Below are 26,517 nucleotides of genomic sequence, written 5' to 3' on the forward strand. Positions count from 1 at the left end.
AATGTATGTTGGTAGGATAGGTTCCTAAACTGTGATCCCTATAGTCTCAACGTCCAGAACAGTCCTGGCACATAGTAGGTGGCCAGTAGGTTTCTGTTGAAAGAATAAATGAATAAATGTTTTTTAAAGGGGGGTATCAGATGTCTCTGTGGGAAAAGATGTTTGCCACCAGGACCCAGTGACCTGTGCTCTGTCCCACGTGATGGAGAAAGTCAATTCCTATATGTCATTCCTTGCCATGGCACGTGCTGCCCCCCCAAAAAAACTACACACCCACCCATTAGATAAATGTAATAAAAATGCTTTTAAAGCCTGTCTGGACAAGGTCACGGCCCAAAGTCTTTCAGCATCAGTGCTGGGAGAATTGTGGCACACTGAAGGGCTGGGAGCCGCAGAGTGTTGGGTCCCAGCTGAGAACAGCCCTTTGCTTTGTCTGCCTCTTGCTCCTCCCCACAGACCGGGCCAGGGAAGGGAGGGGGTAGCCAGGGGTCCAGCTCCTCTGGGAGGATAGGAAACTCTCACCCCTTCACCGGGGCTGGAACAAGCACAGCAGCAGGCAGACGAGGTTCATCTTCTCGCAGGTCTGGTTTGAGTTTTGAAGGACTCATTTCCGCCTGTGGGGGTGAGTTATCTTCTTGTGAAATCAAGTCGTAAGAACAAAAAGGTTTGACTAGTGTAACACGTGTGTTCTCCCTCATATATACTCAGGAGACCATGTGGATAGGTTCCTCCCTGCCTCTGTGGCTGGCCTCAGTAGGGTGTTGTCCTAAGATGCCACGATACTGGGCTCTGCAGAGGGGCTGTGCCTAGCGGGGAGAGCTTGCTGGGGGCAGGTGCTGGAGGTAGGTAGGCTTGCACATCCATCGGCGGGGACAGGGAGGGGGCTCATCAAGAATCATGGTGTGTTCCCAGCACTGAGGCTGTAAAGGTAAAGGGACTGACCAGGGGCAAGCAGACACTGGGGGATGGTGTCAGGGGAGTTTGGCAAAGGGGGGAGGGCTTAGGCTGGACCCCAGAGCAGGAGGGGTGGGGAGCCCAGCTGTGGGACAGACCAAGTGGTGCCGGCCACAGCCCGCCCACCCTTTCATCTCTGCAGCTCCTTCCTCCTTGGTCCCCCCTTTCTACTCTGTCTGTGGGTCCATCTGGGTGGGCTTGGGGCGGGGAAGGAAGGGGTCTGTGCGGGCACTAGGGAAATCTTTGAAAGTGGACCAGCTGGTAGCAGGTCAGTTGGCCCACTAGGTGCTCCAGCAAGAGCCTGGAACTCGAGGGGTGCAGGAAAGGACTGTCAGAACAACCAAAAGGGTAGGAAAAGACAAGAGGAGACTCCTGAATGCTCCCCCACTCCCCTCCACCCCCATCCCACCAGCCCTTCCCTGACCTGAAGTCCCAGATGGCTTTTCCCAGAGAGCTAAAAGCAAGAAAGTAACCTTTGGGATTAAGAAGAAACGCTCCTTTGTTTCTGGTTTTCTTTCTTTCTTTTTTTTCTTTTAAGCCTCTTTTCACATTTGTATGCCCCCCTTTTCTTTCCTTTCTGTCACTCCCTTTTCTGGGTTCAAGGAAGAAGGGCTGGAGCATGGCGTCCCACGCAGCAGAGGATGGGAACCAGACCTCCTCCGGGATGACTGATGACTACAGCAGCTGGTACATTGAGGAGCCTCTAGGGCCTGAGGAGGTGCAGCCAGAGGGGTAAGTGTAGCATTTGGCTCAATCAGCCATTAGAACGGGCATAGTGGAGAAGTTGCCAAAATGGAGGCAGAGAGACCCTGGACCAGTGTTTAAGATTGGCTCTCCCATTTATTTGTGGTGTGACACCAGGCAGGTCACAGCTTCAGGCTGTCTCTAATGCCTGAGAACAACTGTTCTTGAGTTCTTAAGAAGGGCTTGAGGCCATCTGGCCTGTAGCCAGCCAAGGTGGGAGCGGTGTGACTGCCCCAGCCCTCGTGGTGACTGGTATATGGTTTGTACCTGGGGCTTTACAAGCATGGGAGAGTCAGAAACCCTAGAAGGAAAACCTGGGGAGTCACTGAGGCAACCTGTGGCTCATCTCTGTTCCATGCTGAGTGGGGTTTAGAAAGGTACGGAAGGAGAGGAGGTCTGGTTTTAGCAGCAAGTACACAGGCTAGCCCAGGGAAGGTACGCATGCAGTCCAACTCACCCTCATCCCACGGGTGTCCTGAGAATTCTTGGCCTTGACCCTTCCTATCTGCTTAGTCTGGGCACTGAGATTTTCTGTGGCATGACACTCCTTTCCCCTAAGACCGTCTGCCTCCATGGCACCCTGAGCTCTGTTCTCCCTGCATTGCTCCTGGCCCCTGCTCCTTCTGAGGGTTTTTGAAGAACTGGAAAGGTGAGGTGAGAGGTGGGGGTGGAGTGGGATGGGGTGGAGGGGAGGTACTAAGCCAGATGTGTGCACATCTGTTCCCCATTAAAATTTGAAACTGGAGAAGGAAAAATGCTCAAGTGTTTCCCCAGAGGCTATGGCTGCTGCAAGGCTTGGTTGGGGTCACCCAGCAGGGACTGAGGCCCCACCCAGGCCCGAGGGAAGGTGCTGTTGTTCAGAGAACTTAGGGTTCTGGCCACCTGCAGAAGAAGTCTGTGGTCAGCAAGGCCCTCGTGACCCTCACTCCCCCAGTTTCCCCAGCTCTGCCACGTAGGCATGGGCTAGAGGAGGGGCCTAGGCTCTCCAAGGACACTAAGCTCCAAACTTGAGGTGAGGACCCAATCAGAAACTGTGTCCTTGTGAGTGTCAGGGACCAGGCTGGGCATGAGCTGGAAGCCAGGTGCCTGCGACTAGCTCTGTTGCTGGGGCTCTGTGTGCATGATGGGCAATGGGTCTGCGGAGAGGTGGGTCTGTAGAGTGAAGGGGATTGTTGCAACCTTCTTATTCAGAAAACAAAACATAGCAAGTCTAGACACAACTCCACATCTCCCTCACCCCTACCCCCACCGCCAAAGATGAGAACTGAGAGCTGGGAATACAGGGGATTCCCTAGGAGATGAACTTGAGTTCACCTCTGACTATGTGAGTCAGACACCCCAGGGGTGTGCTACATCAAAGCTCCAGGATGCAGACTCTGTACCTTAGTGTGCCCTGCACCGTAGGATAGAGCTAGGGTGGGGTCCCAGGGTCAGGATGGACTCAGTCACAGACTTCTAGGCTTGGGGCCTCTGCCTTGCACAGGCAGGCTTCCCAGTGCCTCCCACACCGGCTTTAACCTTGCCCTGTCCTCCCTCTGGGCCACAAGCTGAGAGGATTGTCTAGTGCCAGTGTCTTCTCCCTACTCAAGCTCTTTCTGCACCCCAGCGTTGCCTCTTTCCTTCTTTTCCTGAGGAGATGCCAACCTCTGTTCAGCTCAAGTCCCAAAGCTCTGTAAAGGTTACATTTTTATGGCTGTGATCCAGTTTGGAGCCTCTCAGCCATCTTCTCAGAAGCCTGGTAGAACTTTCTCTCCCCTCTATACTCTTCAGTACCAGAGGGATAGTTCCTTGCCCTCTCCATGGTAACATCTGTGTTATCCTGTCTGATCAATCACACAAAGCCTGAGTCCCCACGCATTCCCAGTGAACAACTAGACTAAGGTGTCAGGAATGTTGCGTTCAATAAGGACCAGAGTTTCGCCAGATAGGGCTTTAAATAAGGTTTCCAGGGTTGAGGTGGCTTTTAGTTGGATGTGGGCTCATGAGAAAGTGACCAAGTTGCTCAAGGAACAGAGCACTGCATCCCTGTCCCGGCAAGACTAGAAGCACAGGACTGAGCAGGACTAGACACAGAGAAGGGTTTAGGGACTTGAGTGCTGCTCCCGAGGCTCCAAGGCTGGTCACATTGCACTTGGGAGTGAGAGGCTACAAGACTCAAGCTCAAGCCCAGCGGTGGTGGTGCATGCCTCTAATCCCAGCACTCGGGATTCTGTGAGTTTGAGGCCAGCCTGGTCTACAGATTGAATTCCAGGATAAGTTCCAAAGCTACAGAGAAACCCTGCCTCATAAAACAAAAAAACAAAACAAAAAAACAAGACCCAGGCTCAGGCAGTGGCTATCCATCCCCTATGCCCTGCATGACAGGCATGTTGCTTATGGGAGTAGCTTTGCTGTGGCTAGAAATGGCACATTAAAGACCCATTTGACCCCTCCACCTCAATGATGATCTCAAGAAGTCCCCAAGAGAAAACCAGGTGGAGGTGGGAGGCCAACTCAGCAGATGGTCCCAGGGCTCAGCACACCTGTTTGCTCTTCTTTGCCACTCAGCAGGCAGGTGTCGAAGAGGGTGGTCTAGCCTCCTGACCAACAAATCCAAGCCATAGCAGATGCCTTTTAGCTCCATCCCCTGCCCCTCCCCCTTCCCAACTCCTTCTTCTTCTCCCCCACCTCCCCATCCCACACATGCCATAACCCCATCTTCCCAGATCTCTCTAACATTAGAAACCTCCCTCTGGCTCTCAGATGTAAGCTGGGCATTCTAGAAAACTATCCCAGCCCTGGTACCCAGCCTGCCTTCTTACCTGACTTTAGTTGAAGTTTTCTCTGTCACGTGACTCAGCCATGGCCGGTCCTCCTTGAGCCTTTTATTTCCATGGGCTTCTTGCTGTGCTTCAGGGCAGGACCTCTGCCAGCCTCCAGGGAGCCTCTGTGGTGATTAGGAAAAGGGACCCTTCATTTAGTGTGTTCAGCTCAGCAGGCACAGAGCATGGAGAACTGTATAACCTGGATTTCTGAGTCGTGTCCTTGTGCAATAATACAATCTGTTTTGCTGCACCCCAAAGCCTCTAATGAGATTGAATGGGGAAAGAGAAAGGACCCTTCTGGTTCTAGATCCTTCAGGCATCAGAAGCAAATCAGACAGGACTAAATTGATTACAATTAGACTACTTGATTCAGGTCGTATAGGCTCAACCTCTGTAGGTCTGTGGGTCTGGGAGCAGTCAGGAATCCTCTAAAGGGTAATGGATGATGACAACCTTGGAGGACAGGAACTATTGGGGTGACCAAAAATAGATATTCAGACCAAGCTTCACTACTGTGCTTCTCAGGAGTCTCTTGTCTCTAACCCTATAGCATGGCACAGGACCAGCAAATACAGGGGCATGGGGATCCAGACTGACGCTGAAGAGCAGAACTAGGCAGCTTGGGGTCGGGGTAGAGGGAGGGAGATGCTGGTGAGACCTCCTCGGACCCTAGATCCAGCTAAACCTACGGATCGTTTTTTCCGTAGGGTGAAGCCACCCTGCCAGCCCAGTGTACCACCTGCCCTGCACCATGCCGGCCTGGCCTCACTGTCAGTAAGTCCAGCCTGCCTCGCCAACTGCTGCCAGTCAAGGCAGAGGGATTTGTGTTCTTATTTGGGACGGTGCTGAGGACCTAGTGCCCCCCCCCAACCAGACAGACTGACCAAGTCCAATCTCTCACAGACTCTGTCATCTTTTAGCCAGTCCCCAAGATGTCACCTGAGCATGCATTGGGTGGGTGAGGAACCTTTTGAGACCTACAGGGACAAGTCTTGGAACTCAGACCTCCGGGAAGCCTGACACCCAAGCCCTCTTCTGCTCTCTTCCAGCTCCTGGCTCTGCTGTTGCTGGCCTTGCTGGTGAGGCGCCGCAGGCTTTGGCCACGGTGTGGTCATCGCGGGCCCGGACTTCCCAGGTTGGTGCTAGGCTCTGGGAAGCCCAACTTGAGGCCCAGCTGACAAGGTTCCTCTGGGAGGGTGGGTAACTTCTTAAGTGCTTTAAAGCCAGCTCTGACTACAGAGACACCCCTGTCTCTCTCAGTCTGGAGCCCGCTCCTCCCAGAGTTCTTGGCTTAGGCGGGAGGGTATAACAGAAGGAGGTGGAGAGGCTGCTCCATCCACCTGCTTGAGTGTTCAGGATATGGGAATGGAAGGCCCTGGTTGGAAGCCCTCTGACTTAGAGTGGCCTAGAGTGACCATCACCCCCTGATGTCATCTCAGTCTCTTCCCTTGAGAACATCCTGGGATCACAATCTGTGAGCGACTGCCCTTCAGCCCCCATGGCTGCCACTTTCTTTTTCCCTTTTCCTTTGGCTGTGTAACTCACTTCAGAGAGTGAGGCAGGGGACATTCTGAGGACACAGGACTGGGCTGAAGAAGGAGACAGTGAAAGTTAGGAAAGATAGCAGGTGCAAGTCCTGTGGGAACTGGGGACTTCTGTGGGAGCAGCCTGATATGTCAGGGCAGGGAGAAGCCTGCTTTGCTGGGGAGTACAAGGAAAGAGGATGGGGCTCCCAGAAAACCAGGACAAACTGGAGTAGAGAAGCAGAGACCAAAAGCCTGAGACTGCTATGCCCGCTGTCTGCCCTCTGCCCTGGTCCACACCCAGTGCAAGGAGGCGGTCGTTGCACAAGGATGTTATGACTCGCTGTGTTCTCTGAAGGCCTGCCAGCCCAGACAGACAGATCTACTCCCATGGAGGCGGCTGTTTCCTGCAGCTCCCCTGGCCGGTGGAGCACCAAGAACTTGTTCCCACCCGCCTTTCGCCTCAGTGCCCAGCTGAGGATGGGTGCGAGGCCCTCCACAAACATGTTGCTAGTGAGTGAATGAACAGTGAAGAGAGACCTCCGTTCTTCCCTTTGGATGGTAGACTGACTACTTCACAGTTCAGGGAGCATAGTGTGGAGGGGCAGAGGCTAAGGGACTGAGTGCCTTCCTTCTATCCTGTCCCTGTCCATGGCAGCCCTGTGGATTTCTTGGCTGGGGACCGATCCTGGACGGTGCCCACTGCTGTCTTTGTGGTCCTCTTCAGCAATCTGTGCCTGTTGCTGCCTGATGAGAACCCACTGCCTTTCTTGAGCCTCAAGGCACCATCCACCCCAGGTATCTTGCACAGGGACTCGGGGAGGCTGGCCTGCTGAGACAAGGCAGGGTGGGGTCCTGGTTTATTGAGGTTGGCTGGGGGAGGTGATGGCAACAGGAACATCTGTCAGTAGGGGGTACGCTGACCGCAGAATGACCTCTGTAGATCAACAATCTCCACAAAGGGTGGACAATAGTAATAGCTCTAGTTTAGAGAGAACTAAGGGTCAGAGAAGAAAGCGGTGATCAAAAGTACTTAGCTTCCCAAGTACTTACTCAGGCACCATGCTAAGCACTCCTCGGTTCGCCTTTGCTAAAATGTTGTGCTTCTTTCTTTTTTTTTTTTGCAGACGGGGAGACGGAAACACTACGAGGTAACTTGGCTAAGATCATAGCTTTTGCTCGAACCCAAGCAAAGTGAGCTCTTACCCACTGAAGAAGCTGAGGGGCTTGGAAGATAGACAGGGAAGAGGCTTCGGTGGGTATGGTCCTGGCCCTCAGTCTTTCTCTCTGTTAGTGTCTCTCATTTGTTTCCCTTTCCAGAGCCCTGGAAGCTACTGGCCCTGCTCTACTATCCGGTCCTTTATTACCCTCTGGCTGCCTGTGCCACGGCGGGGCACCGAATGGCATACTTATTGGGCACAGTGCTATCCTGGGCCCATTTTGGAGTTCAGGTCTGGCAGAGAGCTGAGTGTCCTCAGGATCCCAAGGTAAGCCTGTCTCACAGTGGCCTAGGGGAGATGAATGCACCTGCTTGTCTCTTCTCACCTCTGCCCACACTCTGGGCTTTCCTGCTCCCCCCTCCCCATTATTCTTAGACTCTCCTGCGTGTCAACCCACATCTGTGGCCAAGCTTGGCTGCTCTGGGGCTGAGGCCTGGGGTGGGGATCTGGGCTGTGTCCCCGGCAGCTTTCTGCCTAGGAGGGCAGAATGAGAACGAGGGAGCCCACAGCACCCTTCCCCTGATTTCCGAGTCTTTTGGGGGGCAGAATGAATAGACAGAGGCAAGCAGTGATGAGTGGGGAGATAGCCTAGAGGCCCAAAGAAGAATTCTAGAACCCCAGAACAGCATCACTAGCTCAGCGGTGCAGGTGCATCGGCTTTCTAGCCAGACATCCCAGCTCCACGGCTTCGCCACACTCGTTTTCCAGGCACCGCTTCACTTATTCAGCCGCTGCTCTAGTCATTTGACAGACATTTCAGGCCTCGAAATATCCATGTGGACAAAATAAAGTAAGTCCCTGGCCTTCTAGGAGTTGCCCTTCCAGAGGAAGAGACACAGTGCACAAACAAGTAAGGTGACACCACCTAGGGCTGAGTGCTCAGGGAACAGAGTCACTCGTCTGAGACTCAGTTTCCCCACCTGTCGACGGAGCTGGCAACACCCATCTCTCCAGGAAAGCGAAGATTAGGAAATGTTTAAAAATTTAAGGATCAGGGGGCTGGAGAGATGGCTCAGAGGTTAAGAGCACTGGCTGCTCTTCCAGAGGTCCCGAGTTCAATTCCCAGCAACCATATGGTGGCTCACAACCATCTGTACTGAGATCTGGCGCCCTCCTCTGGCGTGTGGGCATACATCAAGGCAGAATGTTGTATACATAATAAATAAATCTTAAAAAAAAATTTTAAGGATCACTTCTAATTACAGTTCTTGGGAAGCTGAGGCAGGAGGATTACTAATTTGAGGCCAGCTTGGGCTACGTAGCAAGATCTTGTCTCAAAATAGAAAACAAAGACCCCAAACACTAAAGCTAAGAAGCTTTTCTGCTAAGGCACTTGGGTATTGTTCACCACTTAGGGCTTGGTACATGCTATGCTCTCAGGAAAACCACTGACTTGAAAGTCAAAGAAATGAGTGTGGAAGGAGCAGACCCAGGGAGGTCTCACATGGGTGCTGAGTCGTGTACTAGACAAACTGTACTAGAAAAAAAATGGGTCTTTGTCTAGGTTTTTATTTATTTAATTTCCATTTTTTAAGTGTGGATGAGTGTTTTTGTTTGCATGTATGCATGTGTACCACATGCTTGTAGTGCCTGTGGAGGCCAGGAGAGAGCACCAAACCCTCAGAACCAGAGTTCAGACAGTTGTGAACCGCCATGTGGGTGCTTGGAACCAAATCTGAGCCCCTTGGAAGAGCAGCCAGTGCTCTTAACCTCTGAGCCATCTCTCCAGCCCCTTCTGTGGAATAGTTTTTAGTAGTGTGTGTCCTAATGTTCTAGGAGCACAGAAACTGAGAGACTGGGTGACTGGTTGCAAGCCTCACTGAAGCCGTGGGAGTTTAGGAAAGGATTGTGTCACCTTCTCTGGATTCTGTTTAAGCTATTAGGGCCCCAAGTCAGGAGGTGAGCCAGTTTGGTGGTCCTAGAACCAGAAGGCTTACCATGGATACTGGACCATCCCCAGGGCCCTGTGTGGGGTGGGAAGGGACATGGATCCTGGGAAGAAGGCAGAAGGTAGGTCTGATTGTGTGTGTGTGTCTGTCTGTCCAGATCTACAAGTACTACTCCTTGCTGGCCTCCTTGCCTCTGTTTCTGGGCCTCGGGTTCCTGAGCCTTTGGTACCCAGTGCAACTGGTGCAGAATGTCCGGTACCGGATGGGAGCAGGCTCCCAGGTAAGCAGGCTCCCAGGTAAAGTGTGGACCAGGGCTTCCCTTATACCTGCCTTCTCAGGTCTGTGACCCCTGTGTTTTAAAACTGCATCTTTTTTCTATGCACCTGTACATGTATGCACATATGTATGAGAGAGAGTCATGGGGAGGAGGGTGTGCAGAGTGTGACCAGAGTCAGAGGGTAACTTTCGCGAGTTCTCTTCTTCCACAGTGTGGGTCCTGGGTCTCAAACTCAGGTTACTCACTGCCAGCCCATAAACAATTTCTTTTCAGAATAACTGTTTTGTGCTGTCCTCTATCCCTGTCTCCAGGCAGAGGACAGAGGCTGGGTCAGGCTCTTGAAGGTCCCCAGGGTCCCCAGGACCCTGGGCTCTGTGCCGAGCAGGGACTCAGCAAAGCAGAACTGAATCCATGGGTTCATAGTTCTGTCTTTGAAACCCTTGAGGGTACAGTTGGAGCAATGTGCTCTCTAAAAGTCCTGTGACTCTGCAGAGTTCTGTGGATGTTGGACTGCTTCAGGAAGCTCATTCGGACTGAGCTGAACTGTTGATGACGTTAGATGCAAGGCAGGGGGTGATTGGTGGTAGGGGCTTCCTGGAGGAGGCAGAATTCAGTGAGTCTGAAGGACAGGGAGGAGCAGGAGTGGGAGAAGAACAGACAAATACAGAGCTGGAGGAAGGGGTCGGCCTGTGCTAGGGCAGACAGCAGCACATAAGAGATACTCCACAAGGTTGAGGTTTTATCTGTTGGGAGAATGTTTGCCTAGCAACCATGAAGCCCTGGGTTTGATCCTGAGCACCAAGTAAATGGGGTATGACTGCTCCCAGAGGTTGGGAGGTAGAGGGGGTAGAGACAGGAGAACCAGAAGTTCAAGGCCAACCTAGGATATAAGAGATATTGTCTTGGCCCGGCTGTGGTTGTTCATGCCTTTAACCCCAGCTCTCGGGAGGCAGAGGTGGGTGGATCTTCGAGTTCGAGGCCAGCCTGGTCTACAGAGCGAGTTCCTGGACAGCCATGGCTACACATAGAAAGTCTATCTTGAAAACAAAACAAACAAACAAAAACCAATCAACCAAACAACAACAACAACAAGAGAAAAGCGGGGGTTATCTTTAAAAAAAAAAAAAGAAAACATTGTTGAATTGTTTGAAGGGTTGAATGCAATAGATGAATACCTCATGACAAGACAGCATTATTGAAAGATACTAAGAACTTATCTAGAAGCTTCTAAGACCCTCCCCTGAGTCAGGTGCCAGTTGGAATTTGGGACTTCAGGATTTACTGACTTGGATTTCCTGAAGGTAGTGCCATGAGATGGGTACCACAGCAAGCCCAGACAGTGATGAGTTGAGTCTGTAGCCATAGGAATGTAGATGCAGAGGTCATGAGTCCTCTTGTGGAGTGGAGAGGCCAAGGTGAGGACCCAGATGTGTTGAGTAAGGCACAGATGGTTGGGGGGAGCAAAAAGATGGGGGAGAATCCAGCTGCAACCTCCGCCTGGCTGAGTATCTCTGGCACAAGCATGGACTTGAACAACACAGCCCCCCTCCAGGCCGCCCCCAGCTGAGCTAGAGCAGGAAGCTGAGGAGCAGTACCACCCAGGGTGACATTCTCTTGGGTACACTCTGCTTGGGTTACAGACTGGCACTGAGCTGATGAGACGCCTAGAGGAGAGGGGAAGCCTGTGACCTCAGGAGGCCTATCTGGTGCAGGAGGTCCCTGACTCTCGGATAGGTTCCAGGTCTGCTGCCCACACACAGCTGGACCCTAAGTGCTCACCACTTCTGCCTTCCTGATGTTTATATTCTCTGTGCAAAGCCTGTGGTCCCCCACAGGACACGGTGGCCTGGGTTCATGTACTTAATAGATTCCTACCACCTCCCAGGCTTTCCTCTGTCCCTCCTCCTTTCCATGGCAACCCTCTCCTCTAAATTTCAGAGAATTAAGCCCTATTTTGGATGTTAGCCAGAAAGATTTAAGCCACAAGAGACTCAGTCAAGCTTTGAGCGGACCCCCTCCTACCCTGGGGTCCCAGGTTGCTATGGCAATGGGTGACCATTGCCCATGTTCTCTCGCTGATCCAAGCAGAGGTTCACCCCACCCTTCCATGGGTCACTGTGCAGGCAGCTTAAGTCCTGGAATGTGGTGTAGGTAAATCCCATGGCCCTGTGATCTCCCCAGACCACAGTAAGCAGTAGCAGGAGAAGAATGTAGGGCATATGCTCTAGACTGGCACCATCTTATGTCCTGAGCAGCAATGAGCCCATGGGGCCCAGGCTTCCCTTGGCTCCAATACTGCCTAGAAGAGGCCAGGAAACCAAGACGTGACTAAGAGTGAATCTTGGGAAGAATGTTCCAGGTTGCAGGCTCTGTGGTAGGAGATCTTTATTTGTGGAGAATGTTGCTTTCCAGGGAATGGCCCTTGTCCCCATGAGACACAGGTCAGCCTCCCCACACTCCACCACCCCTGTCCTAATTAGGAAGCATTACAAAGCCACTTGGTGTCCATCCATCCATCCAGTATCCTTGACCAGGGCTCCAGGGACAGCTGGTGGCAGAGGTCAGCCATTCCAACGTTTGTCCTCACAGGGTATGCAGACCAGCTATTCTGAGAAGTATCTGAGGACCCTCCTCTACCCAAAGAAGCTGGGCAGCTGGTAAGGTCTGGGCATACCTCAGCAGGCAAGAAGATGAGGTTCTGGGAGCCATGTGTGGGAAGATGGGATTGGGTGAGTGCCGTGGAGGAGGTTCCTGTTAGTGGCATGGCGCTGGGAAAGAATTGCCCAACTTAGATGTGGCCTTGGAGCAGAGGGCTTCTCCTGAGGCTCCACCTACCTGGATCTGTCTGCAGCTCCGGCCCCACCTTCAAGCACAGCCTCCTGTCTCGGGCCTGGGCCTGCTCCCAACACTCCATCTACACTCCACAGCCAGGTATGTGGTGCAGCGGAGGCCCAGGGTTAGGCTGAGCCTTTGCTCGGAGAAGCTGGTGGGAAGGGGCAGCCCATTCCTCATATGTGGGCACAGCTGCCAGTCCTGGACAGGGGAAACACTGGCCTGGCCTGGAAGGGATGGGGCCAGAGGCTGGGCCACTTTGCTCTCCTCATGCCTTCTTCCGGGGACTGTAGGATTCCGTCTGCCCTTGAAGCTGGTGATCTCGGCCACTCTGACAGGAGCAGCCACTTACCAGGTGTGTCTTGCAGTTTGCAGTGCCCTCTGTCCCCAAGCCTCTGTCCTTAGCCCCCAAACCTGGGACAGCTCAGGTCCCAGTCAGATCCCTAGGTGTGCTCCCTCACCCAGTCAGCTGCACTGTACCTCCTGCCAGCGGGAGGGATGACAGCCCTCAGCAGATTCACAGAAAGATTCACAAGTTTCAAAGTCCACATAAACAAGGATTCAAACTGTACCTCCATTGTTGACCTCTTGGGTGACCTTGCCAATTTTCTCCATCTCCCTGAACCTATTAACTCATCTATAACATAGAAGAAATAAAAGCACGTTTCTACATTGGGAAGATTTTGTGAGTTGCCATGTTGGATAAATCACCACCACCTTTATCATAACTCTCAGTGACAAGCTGCCAGGGACTCGGGCTGTGGCTTAGTTGGTAGCGTGCCTGCATACATATATAAAGCCCTGGCTTAGTCCCCAGCGTGATGGAAACACACGCCTGTAATCCCAGCACGAAGGAGGTAGAGGCAGGAGACTCAGAAGTCCAAGATCCTCCCCAGCTACAAAGTAAGTTTGAGGCCAGCTTGGACTAGAGGCGATCCTGTCTCAAAACACAAACAAATAAACAACAATAAAAAAGCTGCTGGGGCCGGGCGGTGGTGGCGCACGCCTTTAATCCCAGCACTCGGGAGGCAGAGGCAGGTGGATCTCTGTGAGTTCGAGACCAGCCTGGTCTACAAGAGCTAGTTCCAGGACAGGCTCCAAAGCCACAGAGAAACCCTGTCTCGAAAAACCAAAAAAAAAAAAAAAAAAAAAAAAAAAAGCTGCTGGGATGACAGAGGTCTGGTTTCTTTCCATTTTATGAACTGGAAATTGAGGCTAGGAGAACCCGATTCAGCCAACTTCCTACAGCTAGTATCTCAGGGCAATCAAAATTTGAATCCAAATCTGTCTAATTTTAATGCTATTTTGTTTTTTTTTAACCATGGAAAAATTTAAAATCTATCTCTCACATCTACCCCTGTATGTGTGTGTGAGAGAGAGAGAGAGAGAGTGTGTGTGTGTGTGTGTGTTTGTGTATGTGTGTGTGTGTTTGTGTATGTGTGTGTGTGTTTGTGTATGTGTGTGTGTGTGTGTGTGTGTGTGTATGTGTGTAGGCCAAAGGACAGCTCCCAGTATCATTCCTTAGCTGCCATTCACTTTATATTTTGAGACAGATCTCTCACTGGCCTGGCGCTTGCCAATTAGTCTAGACTGGTTGGTTAGCAAGCACCAGGGACCTGCCTGTCTCTGCCTCCCTAGCACTGGGATTATAAGCAGGAGCCACCTTGCCTTGCTTTTCATATGGGTTCTGGAAATTCAAATTCAGGTTTATGCTAATCAAATGCAGTAAAGTGCACCAGGCACTTAACTGGCTGAACTATCACCCCAGCCCAAAGTTGGAAACGTTTGTATTCTGAATCTTAGCTAGATAGACAAGTAGAGGGAAATAAATAGAGACAGCTGTGTAGAGGCCTACCCTTGGCCTTCTGGGGCTAAAGTTATACCTTCAAGTCACATTCTGTTTGAAGGCAGAAGGACCCACTATCAGGACAGTTCGGAGCATGTGGCTGCAGCTTGGTACAGTCTCCTCTAGTAGGCTTTTTTAGGGTGGCAGGGCCTGATATGCGCACAGCTGGTCCCTCACCCCGACCTCATGGTGGGGCTTTTCCAGGTGGCCCTGCTGCTGCTGGTAAGCGTAGTGCCCACTATGCAGAAGGTAAGGGCAGGGATCACCACGGATGTCTCCTACCTGCTGGCTGGCTTTGGGATCGTGCTCTCTGAGGACCGGCAGGAGGTGGTAGAGCTGGTGAAGCATCACCTATGGGCTGTAGAAGGTGAGCTTGCCTGGTGTCCCTAACGGTCCTAGTGGGGACAGGAGACAGGCTACTGGACCTGGTGAGAGCCTACCATGAACAAACAGGCTGCCTTTGGTCATGCTCCTTCCTGCTCTGGGTCTCTGCTCCTCATCTCAAAACGGGGGCAGTTGGAGCTTCCGTAGCTCTGCAGCCTAGGATCCTTATCGACCTGTGTGACATCTTCCTCTCCTCCATTCCAGTGTCTTTGACCAACTAGTTCTCTAGCTATAGTGACAGAGTAGGTGTCTTGGCTTCTGTGTGACTTCGGGGTGGGAAGGGAGGAAAAGCCATGTATGTGGGATGGGGTCTGGGATTTATAGGCAATCCTCTTAGCTTGGGCTGCACCTGACAGAGCACCTGTTTTCTCTTCCCAAATCCTTGTCTATCTGGACAACCCCTCTCTCCCTGCTGCCCAGGAGACAAGTCTCTAGGCAGGAAACCACACCAGCTGCCCCTTCAGTGGTCCGATATAGCTTACAGCTACCTTCCTACCTACCCCCTGCTCTCTCCCAGTCGCTTTGTGGGGACACATGGGGAGGAGCCAGCCTCAGGTTGTACAGCCAGGCACAGTAGATAGGAGGTAGGTTTCTTGACGTCCAAGTGAGGGCTCCTTTCCACCCTGTCATAAGGCCTGACAGTCGTGACTCATGGAACTTGTGCCACTAGTCCACGTGGGGCTCCCTTGTTGAAATGGGCCTTCTGGCTTTGGGGGATTAACAAGCAATGGCTGGAACTTAGGCGGCTAACATTGCAGATGGGGGTGTGGCTGCTTTGCCTGTTTTCTTGACACCATCCCAGGGCATGCTGATAGTGTAGGGTAGAGAATGGGGAGTATATGGGGCCATGGACTGCCAAGCCCTCCCTGGACAATTCCTTGTGGGCTTGCTGTGAGGGTCTAGAGTGAGGTCGGCTGGCATGTGGGTTGAGAAACATGTCAGCTGCATCCATTACATTCTTACACATGCCTTCAGAGCTTTCTATCTACCGTTACTGTTACAGAGACTGTGGACCTGGCTGTCTCAATGTCTGTGTGTGAGGTCAGGGGTATGTGGGAGAGAGTTAACAGAGGGGCCCCACTCAGCATGGCCATCAGTGAAGCTTGTGATAGTCACAAGGACCTCTTAATGTCCAGCCCTGTGAGCAGGAAGAGGGGAGCTGCAGCTAGATGCCAGGTAGGAATCTCTCACTGCAGGAGTCATAGCAATGGAAGCAAGAAAACCAAGGTGAAGGCCATATCTGTGGTTCAAGCTTCCCTTTCTCATTCTTAGCTATCATATGTTACTGGACAGGACGGGACTGTAGAGAGTATCAGCTGGTGCTGGACCTAAGAACTGGAGCCGGGGCTCAGCAGCTTCCCCTTAGAGTGAGGTATAGGGGTCAAAAGCTGTGCAAGATCCTTCATCCCCTGTCCTCCCCGGCTCTCTCTCCCATCCAGCATGTTACATCTCGGCTCTGGTTTTGTCCTGCTCATTAAACTTCCTGCTCCTGCTCCGCTCCCTGGGGACTCACAGGTCAGTGACAAGCCCTGACACTCCAGGACAGAGGTAGGGCAGGTCTCCAAGTCCTGAGCACTTGAGGAATCCCAGTCCAGGAGGGAGAGCAAAGCCTCTGTAGGCCAGGCTGCCATAGGGCACCCCTCCACCACCATTGACTGTATGTGGTGGGAGGAGAAGGTGGCTCTCACCTGCCCCAGGGACATGTGTGGCTGTCTTTGAGATCTGGGAGTGGTACAGGGCACAACACATTGTCAGGGAGTTTGCTTGTGAGAAGGTGCCCTGGGAGGGCTGGTAAAGAAGAATCCAGTTCCAATGGTCCAAGAGCATGGGACTGAGGGAGAAGGGTATCAAAGGCAGAGTGACCGCATGAGAAAGGGCAGAGAAGTGGAAGAATGGAGCGGGAGAGGAAACCCTGGAAAGTGGAGGGGCGTTGGGAAGTTGTTCCTAGAAATGAGCAATGCAGAGAACTGATCCACCGTTTCTGGGTACTCGGCAGGCCTCAGAGTTCTGACTCAGGGACTTAGACCACAAAGTTGGCCCTACTTGCCCTGGCATTTGAGGCCCTCTGCCTTGCCTTCCTCCTGGTGGTCCACCTGGGTTACAGTTCCCAGTGATCCGGTTGTGCCTCTGTCCGGGGTCTCCTAAGGCTACCCAGACTTAGCTTTACTGGAAGACCGCTTCCAGACTATTAATCTCCAGGTGCCTGCCACCCAAAGGTTCCCTGCTGGTGGCCAGAGGCTCACCCTGGGCTACCATTTAGAGGAACTATATTATTCCCCGAGGTCACTTTTCTCAACCCAGGGCTAATCTTCAAGCACTGCACCGAGGGGCTAGCCTGGACCTGGGTCCCCCGCTTCAGAGTGCTCACCCCTCTCGCCAAGCCATCGTCTGCTGGATGAGCTTCAGCGCCTACCAGACAGCCTTCTGCTGCCTTGGTGAGCCCCCTTGCCATGATCCTAGGCTGGGTAGGGCAAGAGCAGTAGGAGGAACATATCCTCCCATCCCCCCTCCTGTGCATGTGTTCAGGAAGCTTGCTCTGGATGACAGTGTAGGAGCCCCCTGAAAGGGGAGCCCTTCACATGAAGGTATACCTGGGTAATTGTGGGCACGATGAACCTGGGTCTGGATGTGGCCCATGGTTGCTTCTGTAAGGGAAGACTGGCCTTAATGGGCTGCCTCAAGGTGAAGAGTTCCTCATTCCTGGGGATGCAAGTAACGTTCCACGAACATGGGACAGCTGTATAGCGTGTCACCTGAGAGAATCTGGTCAGATAACCCTCAAGTTCCAGACCATGTCTTAAGTTCTCCCCTTAGGAACTGCGAGGGACTTGGCCCCTCCTGCAAGTCCAAAGGCCAGACCTGGCCTTGAGATCCCCCGTTCCCACCCAGGGGAAGAGGGAAGGTGACGCAAGACAGAGGAAAGAACAGAACTAAAAGTCGTGTTCCTCATCTTCGTCCACCGTAGACCTCCCAAGCCCTCTTATACATCTCTTATACATCATCCCAGGCGAATGTGTGGCCCGATGGTTTCCATAGCCACACCCAGCACCTACAGCTACTAAGCTCTGATTCACAGGCACACACACACTCATTTAAAAGGTAATTCGTGCCTGAAAACTCAGGATCCAGTTGGGAGCAACACCGTGGATTCTGAGGCTACTGGAGTCTTATAACAGCCCTCTAAGGCAGGAACTATTATCCCTATTTTATAAAAGAATCCAGGGCCCAGGCAATGACATGGGATGGAGGTAGCCACAGAAACTTCTGAGAATACAAGGATAAGCTGGCTCCCAGGGAACCTCCCGTCTGTCCCCTTGTCCCTTCTGCCCCCTGCAGGGCTCCTGGTGCAGCAGGTCATCTTCTTCTTGGGCACCACAGTCCTGGCCTTCCTGGTGTTTGTGCCTTTGCTCCACGGCAGGAACCTTCTGCTCCTCCGATCCCTGGAATCTACATGGTGAGTAAGGCAAAGATCAGGGCTCTTGGACTTTCCAAAGGGCCCTCTGACAGCACCCTTCCCTCGTCCTACCTACATACAGGCCCTTCTGGCTGACTCTGGCCTTGGCTGTAATCCTGCAGAACATAGCAGCCCACTGGATCTTCCTGGAGACTCACCATGGTTACCCACAACTGACCAACCAGTAAGATGGCCCCCAAGTTTATGGTTCCCTCAGGTCTCAGACTCTTCTCTCTTTCTGTAGATTTTACCTTCTAAAATGCCTCTTTCCTATCTGTCACAGAGCCAATCTTCTCCCAGGAGATTTCGGGGTGATGAGAACTCATACCCTTGCAAACCCAGGGCCTAGTTCGTGGTAGACACACACTCGACCACTGAGTCCAGCTCTGCCTGCAGCCTTTCTGGCTTTGAGGGTCACTGATATTCTCTTCCCCACAAACTCCTCTACACGTTGGAGCGATGGTGTGGGAAAAATCTTGGATCCAAAGAGGAACCTGGAGTTTGTGGAGGGGTGGGGGGAGCTCGGAGGAGGAAGGCGGGAACATCAGGGTTGTATAGAAACAGGCGGAGGGCTGAGGAGATGACTCAGTTGGTAAAGCTATCATGAGGACCTCAGTCCAGTTGATCCTCAGCCCCCACATGATGGTGGCACACTCATGGAGAATCCCCGCGGCTTGCTGGCCCACTTAGTCCTGCTGAATCAGTGAGCTCCATGTGGAGTAAGAGATCCTGCCTCAAAGCCAAGGTAGAGAGCAAGAGAGGAAGACGCTTATTAGTAAACTTTGGTTTTCCTGGGAGGTACAAAAGTACACCCAGAAAATGTCAGTCACTGGATGGCAACAGTGCCAGTGGGCATGGAGCTGTGGCGCTGGCCCAGCACAGGACCCTGGAGGAGGCCTGCCTCAGCCTTTCTCCTCCCTTCCCCAGGCGCATGCTCTGCGTAGCCACTTTTCTTCTCTTCCCTATCAACATGCTGGTGGGAGCTGTCGCGGCCATCTGGCGGGTGCTCCTTTCTTCCCTCTACAACGCTGTTCACCTGGGCCAGATGGACCTCAGCCTGCTGCCACCAAGAGCTGCCTCCCTGGATCCAGGTAAGGTTCCTAGGCAGGGACTGGGGGCTGAGCTGTCCAAGCAGCTGCCCCACCCTGACCTCTGAGCTGATCTGTGCATATAGGCTTCTTGTGTGCAGCAGGTGGTGAGCATTCCCAAGGCTCCATGGTGTAAGGCCATGTATGTGCAGTGTGTGTGTGCTGCCAGGGTTCCACGAGTGTGTGCACAGAAATGGCAGAGCTGTTTGGTGCTAGACAGTCACGTGCAGCGGGGTGGGTGTGGTGTATTCTAACAGGCGTGCCAGAACCTGTATGCAGTGTGTGTGTGCCATGCTTGGTTGGATGCCAGTGTGTACACATCTCCCTGGATGCCTCTTGCTGTTTCTGGGTACTTCTAGTCTGCCATGGGCTCCTCATGTCTTAGCTTTCTGTCTCCAACCTATCCTAGGCTATCACACCTACCGAAACTTCCTGAGGATTGAGGCCAGCCAGTCGCATCCAGCGGTCATAGCCTTCTGTACTCTGCTCCTTCATGCGCCAAGTCCACGTCTCCGGCCCCCATTGGCCCCCCAGGACAGCCTCAGACCAGCAGAGGAAGAAGAAGGTACTTCTTCACCTGGGCTGGGGGTATAGACTCCCAGCTTCTCAGGGAGGAGTCACAGGAGGCCTCTCTAAAATAGTGAGCAGCAGGAAGTCTCCCACGCTCTGTCCTCCAGCTTCCTGTTGTCACCCTCCTAGCTGGGGTAATTTTTTTCTCTAATATGGACTTGCACATTGTGTGTGCAGAGTGTCTAGAACGGCTGTACTGGTTCTCCTCCCCGGCTTCCTCCTGGAATGAGATACCCCCTCCTTCTTTGCCCAGGAGGTCTATGGTAGGGTCGCATAGGCCTGCCCTTACTTCCCTGACCCCCACCTGCTGCTGTCAAGTCTGAGGCTTCTAGTTGACAGACCTCATCCTCTCCCTCCTCTTCCACCAGAAGGGTAACATACTTCTGCAGCCCAGCCTTCTGCCATTCCCCCATTTGGTAACTGGAACCCTGGCTGTGCCTGGAGGTTTCAGACCCTTCTTAGGTCTGGGGACTGTGGAAACTTGGCTGGAACTCATAAAAGGTTTCTCTCTCTCTCTCTCTCTCTCTCTCTCTCTCTCTCTCTCTCTCTCTCTCTCTCTCTCTCTCTCTCTCTCTCCCTTCCTCCTTTCTTTCCTCCCTCTCTGTCTCTCTCAGGGATGCAACTATTACAGACCAAGGACCTGATGGCCAAGGGAGCAGGACCCAAAGGCAGTCGGAGTAGGGCCCGCTGGGGCCTGGCTTACACGCTGTTACACAACCCAAGCCTGCAGGCCTTGCGGAAGGCAGCCCTAAGTGGTGCCAAGGCCAATGGCACCCAGCCCTGAGGGTGAGGAAAACCACAGGGCCCTGCTCATGTGCTGAGGCACATCCCAGCCTCCCAGCCTCCCTCCCATCCATGCCAGCACTCCCCTCCCCCAGCGGCAGCTCTGCCAAGCCTGCAGATCCCTGTGGGATCAGAGAACTGGAGTCACTGTGTCTACACCACCAGCCTCAAGAGGACTTTGGTCTGTGCTTGTCCGCCAGGCTACCAGCTAGGGCTCTGGAGAAAACAGCTGGTGGGCTCTTAGTCCTGGAACTGGCAGAGCAGGGGTAGCCACACTTAGGCCTCTCTCTCCACACTGGTTCTGCCATCAGCCTGCCGGGCCTCAGTGAGGCCCCCCCTTGCTCCCTGCTGGTGATGAAAGGTCTGGATATCTCCCATCCCAGCTGGCCCGACCTCAGTCCCAGCCCTCCCACCATGAAGGTGGAGCCTGTGCGGGCTTCTTTCTCCTTCCTCTCTCTTCCGGCCACCCTTTCCTGTGCAGCCAAGTCAGACTCCAAGAGGCCCCACTGAGCTGCCCATTCCAAGAGCTACATATTTTTGTAGTTTTAATGCCGTTAGCTGTCATGAAAGAAGTTAGTGTGCTCCAGGTAATAAATGTGCCCCTGAGGAACATTCCTCCTCATGGGGGAGGGCTCTCAGGGGAACCACCTACACTGTCAGTAAGCATTATCTGAGCTTGATTTGGGGAAGTATTGGGGGCTCTTGGGGTGCTGGGATGGACACTGGGTGATGATGCCTGGGGTCCCTACGACGCTGTTCCGGGACTTGCAGGTTTTATAAGATGAGCAGGATCTGGGGCTAGGAAGCTGCAGGAACGGTACAGACTCTAAAGAAATAAACAAAGACACGAAGGGGAGAGAGGTGTCATTCAGAGTAGAGAAGGCTAAAGGCAGTGGACCAAGGATGCAGAGGGACAGTAGAGATGCAGACACATTGGGGTCCTGTAGAAGATGGAAGATACATAAATCAGAGAGACGCTCTAGATGTGGTTCACTGTGCCTCCCCACCCTGTTTGGGTCAGGGAGCCTCAAAATCATGTCTGTTTATTTCCAACTATAGATCAAACACATACACAACTCACCAGAGGTACCTCCTGGCCTTCAAACCCATGATCCGGGCTGCCCAGGGGCCAAAGAAAGCATGCTCTAAGTCCCCCTCAGTCTACTGCAAAACTTCTTCAATGTGGTGTGTCAATAACTCACATGGTCACAGGAGGACGACTCAGATTCTGCTTCTGCCATTACCAAGGAGACCGTCACAAGAGAATATAATCTGGCTGAATCACAAGACAAGGGGGGGGGGTCGAAGGAAGGGGCCTGGTTCACACCAGGTGAGAGAAGATCTAAGAAAACATCTGGGAGGAGGTGATGTTGGAAACTGATTCAGCCAGTTGAAGACCAGGAAAAGGGTGTATTGGGGGAGAGGTGAGCAGAGGGTATGTAGAGATGCAGCTTCTTCACAGGCCTTGTAAGAAGATGCAGATGGGGGTGGAGCCAGTCAGAGGGTCCATGGCTGGCTGGGAATTCCTGCTATACACTAAGGACAGTGGAAGCCACAAAAAACCAAAGCAAAGGAGTAGCTAGTTCACTTGGACACAGGAGTTCCCACGTTATTCTGCCCTAGGTGGTAAATGACAGGTGTATGGACTTTTAAGATGTCCGTCCTGCTTAGTGGCATGTGGAGCAGGGATGCTGGGCTCCATGTCAGGACTGTCAGGTCTAGTCAGCCAATCAACTGGACTTTTAGACACTACCTTGGGAGATGGGATCTCATGCAGCTCAGGCTGGCCTCAAATTTGCTGTGTTGCATAAGCATCTGGTCTTCCTGACTTTATTTCCTGAGTGCCCACCTCCTGAGAGTCAAGATTAAAGGCATGCACTATTACTCTAAGGCCTCAAGCATGCCAGGCAAGCCCTCTTGCCAGCTCAGCTACATTGCCAGTCCTCTGTGATTTGATTTCTTGACACACTTGAAACCCGGAGATAGGCATAAACTTACCCAAAGGAACAGCATAAAGGATATGGCTCCATCCTGGTGCTTTTGCTCAGATGTGAAGACGTTCTTGACCCTGGCTGGCTGATGGCTAACAAGGACTCAACAGGAGCCACAGGTCAGAGACGGATGAGGGAGAAGGAAAGCAAGTCCTACATGGGGACCCCAGTGTGGGGGAGGGGCTGGCCAGCTGCCAAACTCACAGCTGCTCCTCCAGACTCCTCAACCCCCTGCCTTCATTCTGCTGAGTTCAGCAGTCCTGGGGCTCTGCAGAGAGGGGTAGGCCTTCCCCTGAAGGTCACCGTTCCTGTGTGCACATATCCACCCTTTAAAGGTGGGGAATAGGGAGACACCCCTGGCCCAGCACAGGCCTGGAGCTCTTCAGGGTCTCTCTCTGCTGGCAGACCTATCTACAACCGCACCACTGTGTCTAACCCCCAACTCCCAGTCTTCCCTTAGGTTAGAGGTTTCTACTCCATTGGAGCATCCCTTGGGGGGCCATTTCCACGTACTAGAGAGAGCCTGAGGATGGCATTATTCCCTGTCCCTTTCCTTCAGGCTGTCTTCAATTCCTTCTTTGTCCTTTGTCTCCTACTTCCCCATCCTTCAGTCTCATTCCTTGCTCTTGCCCCATCTGTCGCCAACTCTATTCCTAACACTCTTCCTGGGTCTACAACACATGTCTTTCACCTAACCCCCTCCCAAAATGCAGAAAGCAATGCTCAGGTTCCCATCCCACCTGTCCCATGAGTTAGTTTGGAGAAAAAAATATATATAATTTGGCTCATCTTAAGGCCCAGTGATGAGTCTGGGCTCCCCTCCCATGTTACCCGAAATACCCTGCACATATATCCTGTGGGTCCCTGCCTTGTGTTGGCACAACTCTTCCATGTGGCCATCCCATCCTCTCACAAGGACTCTTTGATCCCAACAGAATTCCAGGCAGACGAAAGGGGGCATCAGAAATGCTGTTTATTTTTTTTCCCCCGGCTACCCCAGACTGGCTAGCTTCTTTGGAGAGGCAGGTTACTGGTACACACTTGGAAATAAAGGAGGGGCAAGAGTCTCAAGGAGCAGGCACAGGCTGTGGGATTTGGGGCGAGAGGAGAGAGAGGCCCAGCCAGGGATAGTTGCCACATTTCACCAGAGGACATTAAGAAGACAGGGAGAGAGTTCAGCCTCCCCAGCCCTTCCTGTAGTACTCCCTTTCCAGATCCTGTACTGGCCACTCCAGGTTCCCCTCCAACCTGGCCCCAGTACCCACCTGGGTGGCCTCCCCAAGCTCCTTACCTCAGTGCATAAAGTGGGCCAGGGTTAGGGCATTATTGGTGCCCTGTTAGCATGCTGCCCCTGACAGGAGCATAGGCAATGCTGTTAGCAGCAATTAGCACCAGAGACGATGAGTTCTGGGATATGGTTCTATCCTAGCTGCTAGCTCTGAGCAGATCTACAAGTTGGAGCAATGAGTGGCCTGGAAGAGCTTAGAAAGGGAGGTAGGAAAATATGAAGTCCCCAGGCCAACCTCAGGCCTCACCAGCCCCAGACCTCAGTACTTAGAAGGAACTTTGGCAGGGTCAGGAGGAGCTGGAAAGGCCCTGGGGCTGCTCCAGCCAGCTGGGACAGGGTGTGGTTAGAAGCAGGCAAGGGAGAGAACAAGCAAGCTTTGGCTCAGCAGAAGCAGGCCCGAGAGCTGCTGTGCAGCCGTCGCTTCTGCTGCTACTGCAGCCTCCGGGGCCCCTGCACGGCTGAGGTAAATGATAACCACATTGTCCTCGGGTCCAGACGGCTGTACCTCATTGTCGACCGTGTAGCAGCCTTTGCCCTCCACTGTTTTGCCATGGAACCTGCGTCCCAGTGTATCCTCTCCCCCCTCGCCGGGAGTGGCCAGTGCCACATTCACAGAGCTCTCAGCACTGCCTAGCTCGTTGGTGGCCAGACAGCTATAGGTGCCCTCCTCCAGCTTGCCAAAGTCAGGGATAAGTAGACTACCGTTGGCAAAGGCCTGGAAGCGTGGCCGCCCGCTGGCTGCAAGGGCACCAGGTAGGGTACGTCCGTCGGTGCCTACATTGGGACTGGCGATCTCCACTGTGCCACCAGGGGTGTGGATATGCCAGTGAAGCTGGGGGACTGGCTGTCCATCCACGTCACAGTGGAGTGCCAGTACAAAGCCAGGCCGCAGCTCTGCTCCATCCTGGCTGGGCTGGTAGCTTAGCTGCACGGAGGGTGCTGAGCAGGGCAGGGGTGGCAGACGGCTCAGTGGGGTGCCCTTCAGCACATGTGGTGAAGTACAGGCAATGTTGTCCTGTTCCGGAATAGACACTGCTGTAGCCAGGGCCCATGTCTTGAACCACACAATGCCGCAGGTGCAGTCAAAAGGGTTGTCATTGATCTGCAAGTGAGACAGCGCGGTGAGGGGCGCAAAGGTGCCCTCAGCCAAAGAGTGCAGGCGGTTATGATTGAGCTGCAGGGAGCGCAGGGCACGGAGGCTGCGAAAGGCATCCCGAGGGATAAAGGCCAGCTCATTGCTGTCCATCTTGAGCAACTGCAGAGCGCTGAGGTTGTACAAGTCGCCCCAGGCAAACTCAGAGATGAGATTGTGGCTGAGGTCCAGACTCTTGAGATGGCCCAGAGAGGCCAGGGCACCAGCAGCCACCGAGCGGATCTCATTGTGTGCCAGCCACAGCGACTGCAGTAGGGGCACCTCCTTAAAAGCTCCCTCCGGCAGGCCTGGCAGCCTGTTGGCTGACAGACTCAGTGTGGTCACATTGGCTGGGAAGCCTGGTGGCACAGCCTCTAGGTCACGATAGGCACAGTCTGCAATCTGGAAGCCATACTTCTCGCCACAGTCACAGGACTCCGGACAAGCTTGCACCAGGTTCAGGAGAACAGCCCAGCAAAGCAGGCACAGTGCCTGCATGGTACCTCCTACGGGGAAGGACATGCCACCCAAGTGAGTGAGCCTAAGGATTCACAGAATGGACCTGTTCCTCCTCAGATCCCAACCACTAGAAGACCCTGCAGAACCCAGCCAGAATCCAGCACCACCTAACCCACCACCCTCACTCCATAGGAGAGAGAAACTGAGGCCCATAGGAGGGCTTGGACTTGCCAAGGTCGTGTAGGCAGACAAGGCGAAGACAGGATGGAAGTGGACCCCAGCTTCTCCTCTGCACAGAGCTCTTTCTGCCTCGGCCTGTTCCTAGCTGACTTTATGACTTGAAATCTGTTTTCCAGCCACCCCCTCCCCCAGCACTTCACAGGACCTCCCTTCTGCCCTCCCACATCCTGGCTCCAGCCCCTCCCACTGGAGCCCCCCATAGGTATGTTTTGCTGCCCTGGTCCAGACAAGGCTCCTTGTGCAATGCACACACACACACCCCTCCACCCCTCCCACTCCGTGGCCTGTTCTGTTCAAACTACCCGAGGCAGCTGCCTAAACAAACCAGCCAGGACTTCTCAACTAAGGCAGGGGGCCAGAGGCTCATCCCAATGCAGCTGGGAGCTCTGGGGTTGAGATTGTCCAAGCAGATGCTGTCTAGATGGCTCTGAGAAAGGACCTGTTCCAAGTCCGTCAAACCCACAGGGGTTGAAGAACAAACCAGCCCAGACCTCCACCCTGACTCCCTTACCCCCAGCAGTGGGGGCCCCTTCTTCCCTGACTTACCTCCAAACTGCTCTTCCGAAGGCAAGCCGAGGCTCCTTTAAGATGGAACTGAAGCTCCAAAGGACTGGATTGCCTGGAAGTCCACAAGGCCAGGACTGCCAGGGCAGGACCAGGATGCTGTAGGAGGGGGCTGCCTGCTTTGTACACCCTGCTGACCAGGGTGCAGGGACAGTACCGAGCAGGGACTGCAGGGAAGACTGTGTAGCGTGGACTCCTTTAAACAAAACAAAAATGAGCTTCAGCAACAGGCACCCTGCTTCAAAAATGACACCAGAACTGAAGGGGAAAGGGGGCCAAATTTTGGGTTATTTATATGTGCTCACCCTCTCTCTCTCTCTCTCTCTCTCTCTCTCTCTCTCACACACACACACACACACACACACACACACACACACACACACACGCTCCAACTTCCTTAAAGTCACAGCACTATCTGGGCAGGACCCAAGAAAAGATGAAGCCAGAAAGGGTCCTTTTTTTTTTTTTTTTTAAT

The 26,517-nt window shown here is 53.2% G+C and overlaps 2 protein-coding genes across 3 annotated transcripts; one reads left to right on the forward strand and one right to left on the reverse strand.

The window, feature by feature from the left end:
- Positions 1-1,564: 1,564 nt before the first annotated feature.
- On the forward strand, positions 1,565-21,027 carry Stra6 (signaling receptor and transporter of retinol STRA6). The gene is made up of 18 exons (XM_038323325.1): positions 1,565-1,686; positions 5,210-5,276; positions 5,552-5,637; positions 6,684-6,823; positions 7,153-7,176; positions 7,346-7,512; positions 9,292-9,414; positions 12,001-12,068; positions 12,263-12,342; positions 12,537-12,598; positions 14,294-14,456; positions 15,913-15,988; positions 16,775-16,908; positions 17,810-17,927; positions 18,010-18,111; positions 18,855-19,018; positions 19,425-19,580; positions 20,200-21,027. Exons 1-18 carry the CDS (start codon positions 1,574-1,576, stop codon positions 20,367-20,369), a joined length of 2,013 nt encoding a protein of 670 aa, XP_038179253.1. The 5' UTR covers positions 1,565-1,573; the 3' UTR covers positions 20,370-21,027.
- A 2,287-nt stretch (positions 21,028-23,314) lies between these two features.
- Positions 23,315-26,280, reverse strand: Islr (immunoglobulin superfamily containing leucine rich repeat). 2 transcript variants are annotated; one of them, XM_038323304.1, is made up of 2 exons: positions 26,025-26,280; positions 23,315-25,285 (listed from the first exon to the last, which is right to left on the reverse strand). In XM_038323304.1, exon 2 carries the CDS (start codon positions 25,275-25,277, stop codon positions 23,991-23,993), a length of 1,287 nt encoding a protein of 428 aa, XP_038179232.1. In that variant the 5' UTR covers positions 25,278-25,285; positions 26,025-26,280; the 3' UTR covers positions 23,315-23,990. The 2 variants fall into 2 exon arrangements, with proteins under 2 accessions (XP_038179232.1, XP_038179231.1); XM_038323303.1 differs by lacking the exon at positions 26,025-26,280 and adding an exon at positions 25,470-25,613.
- Between the last annotated feature and the right edge of the window lie 237 nt (positions 26,281-26,517).

This window comes from Arvicola amphibius, chromosome 3, assembly GCF_903992535.2.
Source record: "Arvicola amphibius chromosome 3, mArvAmp1.2, whole genome shotgun sequence".
NCBI classification, from domain to species: Eukaryota; Metazoa; Chordata; class Mammalia; order Rodentia; family Cricetidae; genus Arvicola; species Arvicola amphibius.